General features: G+C 46.7%; 1 protein-coding gene across 1 annotated transcript; it reads left to right on the forward strand.

Moving 5' to 3' along the window:
• The first annotated feature begins 1079 nt into the window (after positions 1-1079).
• Positions 1080-4154, forward strand: cltrn (collectrin, amino acid transport regulator). Its single transcript, XM_028961278.1, has 6 exons — positions 1080-1492; positions 1583-1641; positions 1851-1936; positions 2584-2700; positions 3074-3268; positions 3699-4154. Exons 1-6 carry the CDS (start codon positions 1426-1428, stop codon positions 3823-3825), a joined length of 651 nt encoding a protein of 216 aa, XP_028817111.1. The 5' UTR covers positions 1080-1425; the 3' UTR covers positions 3826-4154.
• Positions 4155-9740: the final 5586 nt, after the last annotated feature.

Raw genomic sequence — 9740 nt, forward strand, 5'->3', positions numbered from 1 at the left:
CGAATCTGACTCTGTGAACCTACTCTTTAGCGAACGAATCTTTCCTTAAAAAACAGCACGTAAATATAAGAAGTAAGGCTAGACGGTCCAATTTAAACAAAGACAAAAGTTAAGAACACGTGCTTCTTTTAACATTTTTTTTCGCAAACGAGTTTTTAAATCAGCTTTTATCGCAGCCTCGGCTCAACCGAACATCGAGCACGTTGAGATGATTCAGTCCGGTTCCACACATGAACCGACACAAAGGTTCCGGTTCGTTGCAAAAACGAGTCGTGTGGCTCATTTACCCGCGGGGGACACACAGCGGCGCCACAGGCAAACCCACAAATCCTGCTCCTCTACGTTTGCTGTCATTTTGCACGGCAATAGATGCCGCCCCATGTCACCGTGCGAGATGGGACAAAATGACGCGTCTTCAACGCCAAACTGGGCATTCGTTGTCTGAACGTGCATGGGCCGACACGGGTCGATTGAGACAATTGATTGTAATTTCCCGCCATTGAATGTCAGTAGCCAATCACAACCGAAGGGGTGAAATATGATTGGCTGGAAAGAGGAATCGGTTTTCAGAACTGTAGTTATGCTGCCACCTTGTGTTCAACTTTAAACCACGTCTTTCTGTGCAGGAATATTAAAAAGTTTTGCCATTCCTGACATCTCCTTGGGGAAATGTCATATATATATATGACATGTGTGTGTGTGTGTGTGTGTGTGTGTGTGTGTATATATATATATATATAGAGAGAGGTTTATTTTATAAATATAGAAACAAGTGGATTCTACTTTTTATTATCTTTTTTTTTGTCATTGACATTCTTTTTGTGGAGATAAAGAATTTCCCAGCTGACTGTGCTGACCTTTAAAAATAAAGTGATTAGACGTGCTGTATTCATCATTGGTCTGTCGAGGAAGGAAGTAAAAAAGAACTTTAAGCGGACGGGCCTAACCACACATGATCTATTACCCCAGAAAAACAAGTGATTCATTCATCGTCCGCCCGGTTTATCACACACTGCGGCCTGGAGAAAAATTAACCAAGCGGCAGGAGAATTGCAGGTAAGAACCCGTGACGGACTCTGCGATGAAACCAATCCTGCTTTCGGCCCTGGTGCCCGTAGATTCTCCGGTGGCGATGGGTACGGCCGCTGCCGTTATCTGGGATGTGTGTTTGCAGTTTATTTCTGGAATGTGTCACGACTGGACGCTGCGGTCGGACGCAGGAATTTCACACACACACACACAGTCCTGAGCCATTTGAATTACAATTGGAGACGGGGAAGCATGGAACAGTCTGGAAGATTCGGACCCTGAGCAAGTCTGTTGACTCCCAGCAACCTCTCTCGGTGGGCGGGGACGTTAAAGATTAAAACGCCGGTCGGCCGCCGCCTCGACCCTCAGTGGTGGTGTCGATGACCAGGTGGAGAGATGCTGCTGGCTCTGCTCTTCATCGCCTGCTTGCCGCCGGCCCTGTCTGTGCCCACCTGTGGCAAAGGTACCGTTCTGTTCCTGACCTCCTGCTTTTCGCACAAATTTTCAAATTTCAAAGTTCATTTGTTTTTTTTGTTTTTTTTTAATGTTCCAGATCACAATGATGGGTACCAGGTCAGACTCAGCATTAAAACGGCCCTCGGAAGCGACGCAGTAAGTGACACTCACCTTCACGTCCTTCACCAACACATGATCCAAACAATCCATGTAATCATAGGAATAATGACTGTTAATGAACCTTGAGAACCTCATTATTATCAGAATCTTCTATGCCATTTATTAAATGATCGACTGTAGATCGACTGTAGATAAGAAGCCTGTCGGTTCCATCTCTGGCCCGTAACGAACGTTCTCCTCGACAGTACGCCTGGAACCCCAGTGAGATGTTCCTCTTCAGGGCCACCTTGGCTTTCGCCATGAGGAAGGTCCTACAAGCCCAGCCTTTCGAGTAAGACTTTCCTCCTTCACTCCCGAACTGGGTTATCGTTTGGCCGCATGGAATAGTGTGGAACGCGATTGGTTGGTGATAAAAGGCCAGATAAGAGGCCGTAAAACCCACAATGAGGATAAGCTGCTGCTGAAGATAAGGTCTGATAGGAGCCCAGCGTTCACGTCACGCACAGCTCGCTGCCTCTGAAGCCGTTTCCATCTGCTTATGAGCTCAAAAAACATGTCATGTTGTTCCAGTCACTTAATTCCACATCTTATGGCAGTTATACGAATAATCTGTGACGGGACACACGCGCCCGCCATGTGACATGCTTTACGTCCAGGATATCGACAAAAACTGCCGTTGCCTGGATAAACGGGTGTTTGTTACAGGAAACGTGTTGGTTCTTCTGCAGAAGAACAGCGGGGGCAGTGGTGGCTTAGCGGTTAAGGAAGCGGCCCCGTAATCAGAAGGTTGCCGGTTCGAATCCCGATCCGCCAAAGTGCCACTGAGGTGCCACCAAACAAAGCACCGCCCCCACACACTGCCTGTCATGGCTGCCCACTGTTCACTCAGGGTGATGGTTAAATGCAGAGGACAAATTTCACTGTGTGCACCGTGTGCTGTGCTGCTGTGTATCACTTCACTTTATGTTTTTTATGCAGGGTTTCCAACATCGTCGTGTGCAATGAGACGCAGCGCGTGTCCTTCTGGTTCATCGTGACGTCACCCGACGACAACACCACGCTGATCCCGAAGGCCACGGTGGAGAGGGCTGTGAGGTGAGCTGTCCCATGGCGAGTAAACTGGAAACGTCCAATCAGTCTGGCGGCATATGAACTGTGGGCGGGGCTTTCTCAGCTGTCCACATCTGCTCCGGTGGGTCTGTTTTCTGTGGAAGGTCTGCATTTACTTGGCACTGGGACTAGACGCCGCGTGTGTCGGTGAATGAAGATTTATACGAAGACCTGTATAGTACAGGCCAAGGCTCAGGTGGTCCAGAAAAACATCTTTGGACCTCCACTGGTCCCCTTCTAGCTCTGCACCCACCTGCCTGAACTTGATTATAAACCCAGACCACCTAGATCCGTTCCGGTTCTAGACTGTTCTCAGGTGGTGCATCTGGTCATTTTTTTTTTTTTCTTGGTTCTACAGGGAGTCGCGGAAACGCATCAACAGCGCGTTTCTGCTGAGCGACAAGACCCTGGAGTTCGTGGGGATCCACCCGACCCTGGCGACTCCCATCCAGCCCGCCACGCCCACGTGGCTCATCGTGTTCGGGGTCGTCATGGGCGCCGTGTGTGCGGGGATCGTGGCTCTGCTCCTCTCGTCCTTCGTTCAGAAGCGACGGTGAGAACCTGACGTTCCTTCCCACTGCCGAGACTGAGAATCATTCAGAAATAACTCAACTACTCCTGCGTTTCCGCATCCTTATTCCATTCTAATGCAGCTTGTCATTAAATAAATAGCAGAGTATTCTGAGTCCATTAATGATGGCGTCCCTCGGGCAGCCTGCAGAGCCTGATGGTCCATGTCCTCCCAGTGTGATGCGAGAACGTTCCAAAGATGGATGATGGATGAGACTCATTTTTCGACCCACTCTGCTGCAATTCTGAATATTTCGTTGCGCTTAAGTTCTTCATATTCAGGAACCAAAAAGAAAAAGTCCCAGATTCTCGATGTGCTCTCAGACATGTGGATCCTACTGGATGGTCTGATCCGGGCCTTTAACGTCTTTTGTCTTATGTGAAGCTCATCAGTCATCTTGTCCCTAATCCAGGCGAGACAGGAGGAAAGGACAAGGAGACAAGGACAGCGGGCGTGGTGTGACATGCGACGGGCTGGAAGGGCGGGACGGCGTTTACAACCTCTCTTTCTCCGACGACGATCGCCTGACCAAGCTGTAGACGCCGGCGTGGAGATCCAGGCCGGCCTGCCGGCAGCACGTCCTGCGTCCATCCGACGTGGACGCGCATGTGGACGGCGGAAAGGCGGATTATTGATCATTCATCCACCATTAAAAGCTCTCTAATGCAGTTAGGTGTAGAAATGATGCCTGTAGTCGGCTGTGTTACTCACGTAGGACGCATTCATGATTCATTCCCCTAAAAGTGGAGAAAGGTGGTAACGTTGCAGGTCCGAATTTTTTTGGGGGGGGGGATATTTTGCGGTGTGGAGTAATGAATAATGAGAATTCTCATTACTGTAATCAAATAAATGACAATGTTGAAACACACACGGAAACCAGATGAACTGAGATATCCGAACGGTGGAAATTTCCTAAATGAGTTATTTCTCACCAGCGTCTGCGATGGGGATCGAGCTGCTTCACGCTGCCGCGCACGGGCAAAGTTTAACCACTTTATGAAGGCCCACCCATCCCACCGCCCTCTTCAGCGGTGGTCAGGTAAAGTCCCGGGTTAAGCATTAACTGCTCTGTTACTTACGGCAGAACGAGCACCCTGTTCATCCTGGAACATCATTAACCGCTGCGGCGTTCACCTAATTCCAAGGCATCATGGGAAAAGAAAAGCTGGGAACAGGATGTTCTCGGTTCTGTGTTTTTACGGACTCTTCATTACAAATGGGAGTTACACTTAACCACGACGTGGTGTTCTGGTGGAAGAGGTCAAAGTCCTCATTCATCTTATGGGCCGGTGGGTGATTATTGTCCCACTCAGGATCCATAACCCACAGGCCGCTGTTATCTCACCGTCACAGGAGGAAATCTGTTCAGAGTGCGTTTCCCTGTCATGATGTTTTATGAGAACACTAAAACCAAGACCCAGATTTGCTGTTTAGACCCAGATTTGCTGTTTAATTGAATGATATGATATAATTTTCAGTGATGTTCTAGGAATGTACATAAAAATCATCATGGATATCTAAGGTATTTTAAATGAAGAGTCTATGTTTCTGTAGGAAAAACTTCACAGCTCAGTACATTTACAGCATTTACCAGATGCCCTTATACAGAGCAACTTACAATCAGCAGTGACACTAAGTGTCTTGCTCAGATACACAATGGTAGTAAAGTGGGGTTTGAACCTGGGACTTTGTGGCCTTCAGGTTCCACAAATGTTCCACAATTTCTGCTCAGATCTCAGTCTCAGGGTGGTAGCAGTCTACCCTGAGACTAGTGCCTGGATAAGGGCATCTGGTAAATGTGGTCCCAGTTTTTGCTTTGCTTTGCCTTTTTGAAGTTTGATTCGAAAGGAACACCGTCAAACGTGTGAACTCAGCATCACTTCATTCCACTTGTGGAGTCTGGAATAAAACACTCAAATTTGAAAAACCTCCACACGAGGAATGTGTCCCACGACCACAATCCCAGAAGGTACATGAGCTACTGGACCTCTCTGCTTCGACGTCAAGTTACGAGAACAGAGACAAGCACAAAAACCCACTCCACCATTCACATAATGGCGTTCCTTAGTTCCGGACGCCAGGGCCACGGTGAGCGGGCGACTTGAACCCCTGACAACTGGGACCGGTGTGGGTGAGGCGAACAGGCGCTGAGTGAATTGTACCCGGTTTCCGCACAAAGACACAAGAGAAGATAGCAAGAGGGCGAGAGCAAGTTCAGCGTCGCTCCCACAGCGGCGCGGCGCTGAATAATTCACACCGAGCCATCTTGTCCACAAGAACTTTGCTCTCATCACAAAGGATCGTTATGACTTTTAATGCCGTCCAGATCCGGCGGGGGAACGAAGCTGGGGATTTATCAAATCTCTCTGCTTGAATTATTCCCTGTCTTGTGTATGGTATGTATGCTAACTTCTGTGCAGTTAGAGAAGATCTAAAGAGAACCCGTCTAAAGCAGGATAGACAAAACTACGCCGAATGTTCATGGAATGGTGCTTTTATAGGCCAAAAAAAAAAGAGCCGAGGGAAACTGCATTCCAAGCTCTATTCAGTTATATAACTTCCATAATTATTAATACATGACAGGGACATTATCTGTAGGGTTTTGAAAGACACATAAAATACGTAAATGCCATGTTATCAGCCCCGGGTGGCTCTGGCTTCATGTGTGACACTCATGGTGGCGGTTTTGTGTCTTCGTTTCAAAGGTCTGATTCATGACCAAAACAGGAAATTTGTCTCCACATACAAGATTGTTAAAAAAAAGAGGGTTTTACAGCAACGTGAACGTAAAATGAGTGCGGCAGTAAAAATGAATGCATTAATTGGCGTGTTAACAGCCTCTTTCCCACACTTATCTCAGTAATAGTTTTAACTAATAGAATTTTTGCAAGCTTTATGCTCACAAATGAATTGTGATTAATGACGACTAAATTTAAAGGGCGTCCTGGACGCTTTACAGCTCTCTGGACGCTGGTCACCGTATTTATCTGAGCCAGGACTGGTGTGACCTGTTAGAAGGCAATGGTGTCACACCATCCCTATTTTTACAGCTGCGGGTCACATGACAGCGTCAGCACAAACAATGGAATAATAGAACATGATATTTAAAGAGGCGGGCCTGACCCACATGTACACAACACAGGATGCACATTCCGAATCCGCGCTGCCGGGTGACATTCTGTCAGATCCGAACCCACAACCCAACACCTGCGGCACCGGGGAGGCAGAATATAGATCCGTCAGACGTCAGCAGCTAAAATAATCTGCGCTGCGGTACAAGAGCATTTTATATCGTGCATTTAGGCCGAGGGAAATGACTGGTGATGCTGAAACGAAGACTGCCAAGCTGAGTCACTTGTGCTGTTGTCTAATCGTTCGTGCCATCTGCTGGTCACACGGCATGTAAAGGTCACACCACGAAGCCACACAAGGCGCGGAGGAGGCAGCCGGCCGAGTTTCTTTAATCTTCGTCCTGGAAAGGGTTCCGTGGTGACCTTTGGAATTTGGATGAGCCACAGCCCCCTTTCGGGTGGCCGTGATATTTGCCGCGTATCACTAAGGATAGACGTCAGACAGTGGAGGAACAGGGCATCCTGCTGAGAGGTGAAGCGAAGCCATTTCAGACGAGACGGGCGTGACCCTCGGCCGTCTGAGGGGACAGACCAGTGGTGTCCATGATCAGAACAGGTCTTAACATGACGGACGTCTTATCAGAGCAAGCTGGTGGCTCAGTAATGAAATTGTGTTAATACCTCAGCATTGATTATTGGAGTCTAATTAGATGCGAGATTTCTTCAGAATAACTAAATATCTAATAATTCACTTATTAGATATTTAGTTATTCTGAAGAAATCTCGCATCTAATTAGACTCCAATAATCAATGCTGAGGTATTAACACAATATCGGCTTAACTGACAGCCGCTCATTAAATGTTGAATACGGTCATGTTTCGCGGGAGCGATGAGGGCGCCAGCTGTGGTCACTTTCACCTTCCAGAACATCACCGTGTCCAGCTCATGGTGGCCAGTCGTATTTCTGCAGCACTGTGACGGGCGGTTTGACTCAGTAATGGGTCATGAATTATACTTTAATGCTTCTAATTTATAGCATCTGAATCGAAATTACATTGGGGCCACGGTAACGGTCACATGCAACACCAGACAAATAAAGAATAAAAAAATGATTGAATGCTAATCTGCATCCAGGCTTCTACTCAAAGAGAGACGTTTTTAGGTTCTGCTGAATGAATTCATCTCATCATATGCGCTGATATTGACGCAAAATAAATTCTATGATTTATGCAATCGTGGGTCATTTGAAATGACTTGAGTAACAATTTCCTATGGACGAAGCCGCAGGAGGTCAACCCAGGACACGCTGGGCCTGAGGGGACACCGGCGGCCCATCTCCTGGGTACAAGCACGGCGCACGCTAATGGCGCCATAAATCAAAAAATGACTTTCTGTCGCATAAAACAGAAAGGGGTGAAAAGAACACGTCGTTCTGTGAAAAACTTTCCCACATTTTCAAGCGTTGTTTTGCACCCAAACACTGAAATGCAGGTCGAGATGAATGTGGCTGTGATAAAACCCTGCAGTGAAATGTCACCGTCATTTCTAGTTCTCTGCTCTGAAACCGGCCATTGCGTTCAATCATCTCACACGGCCATGCGAGGTTTGCGGTCCGGCCTCGTCTGGGCAGTCGACTCGAGGGAGCCGAGTGGCTCATAATTACTGGCGCTTTTAACCCGTTTATGGTCACGTAACATGAACGTTACCGAGTGATCGCATGTTGTTTCTGTGATGAGCCTTCTGCTCTGTGGAGAAGAAAGAAAATCCTCAGAGGGCGTTCACAACATCTCCACTCAAGTCCCTGCTTCCTGCTCACTCTGGATGAGGAGGGGCTGAGATTAAAGGCTTAATGTTTTCCTTTTCACTCTAATGATTATTCTATTGTAGTGCTTCAGAATGGCCTTTTTAATTTATAAAGGATAAGGGACTGAAAGGGGAAAAAAGAACCCAGTCTTTTTCTGACTGGTCCAGCATTTAAATGATGTATTCATGGCGTAAGAGTGGAGCTGGATGCTGTGAAACTCAGCCTCCATCTCCAACTCCCTGACATTGGGAGAGGGAAGGGTTGAGGGGTTGGACCAAGCAGGGTCTGTCTGGGTTAAACCACTCACATGTGAACCAGAAGAGCACAATGTCCCAGGTTCAAGCCCCACTTACTACCATCGTGTCCCTGAGAAGGACACTTATCCCTGAGTGTCTCCAGGGGGGGACTGTCCCTGTAATTACTGATTGTAAGGCGCTCTGGATAAGGGCGTCTGATCAATGGGGTAAAATGTGAAAATAAAACCTCAAACCCCCTGATTTGGTCCAATAAGCCAAGCACAGATCCTATAAAGAACCCCCGGATTGTTGATTGTTGCCATGCAGCAGCAGCTTCACTGTGAATAGACTTTTTTACTTCCATTTTAGGGAAGACATTAGTAGTTAATTGCCTTTTAAAGAGATTTTTTAAAGAAAAACTGACAGGTGTCAAGCATGTGATGATTTCTGACACACGTCGAAACCGAAACCAGTTGTGTTCGACCTGGTAGATGTTTTCTTTTTAATATTTGAAGCATTTCATGATATTTAGCAAGATCTGATGATGTATCTGAATCTTTGCCTTTGTTGTTTAATATATGCAATTTAAACCAAGTAGATTCTTTTTGCCGAACCACTGCATGCAAGTTTATTATTCAAATTATTCTGTTTAGAAGTATTAGGTACAATTCAAACCAATTTAAAAAATGTAACAAAACCCCTGTATGTCAAATATTAATCAAATATTGATTTGCCTAAAGAGTTGTCACAGAATTTCCTTATTGTCATGAAATAAGGAACAAGACTCAGTTCTCCTGTTTATCTTTGCGCTGCAATTCAATATTCTTCTCCCATGACTTTTACTTGGAGGAGTTTATCGTTCATTATTTTACAGGGTTGGGAGAGGCCGATGCCCGGATCTTCTAGAACACCTCCACACATCGGCATTACTGACACTTTCACTTTTTAATACTTATTATTTGTGTTTTAGACGTACTGTTACTGTTGTATTAGTGCCAGTGATGTGACAGCTCACGGCAGAATGACTAGAGACGTCAAATGTCATGTTGATAATTAAAAGTGCATCTGTCAATGCTGAATATGAATACGATAAATATTGAAATTGTTTCATACATTGTAATGTGGTTGAGAAACGGGATGTCAACGCGGTCTAACTCTGCATACCCATGCGTGTCAGACTGCACCCTCTGGCCTTTCCGGGTGGATACCCACGTCTGCCCGCCCTTCAGGAGAGACAAAAGGAAGCCCTCGCAGTGAACCCAAGAGTGCGGGGCCTGACAGCCGCCGCGCGAGACGTATTTTTCTCTCTCAGGGCGAGTGCTGGACTCGGGGGCGAGATGAT

The sequence above is a fragment of the Denticeps clupeoides genome, chromosome 19 (assembly GCF_900700375.1).
Source record: "Denticeps clupeoides chromosome 19, fDenClu1.1, whole genome shotgun sequence".
Classification (NCBI taxonomy): Eukaryota; Metazoa; Chordata; class Actinopteri; order Clupeiformes; family Denticipitidae; genus Denticeps; species Denticeps clupeoides.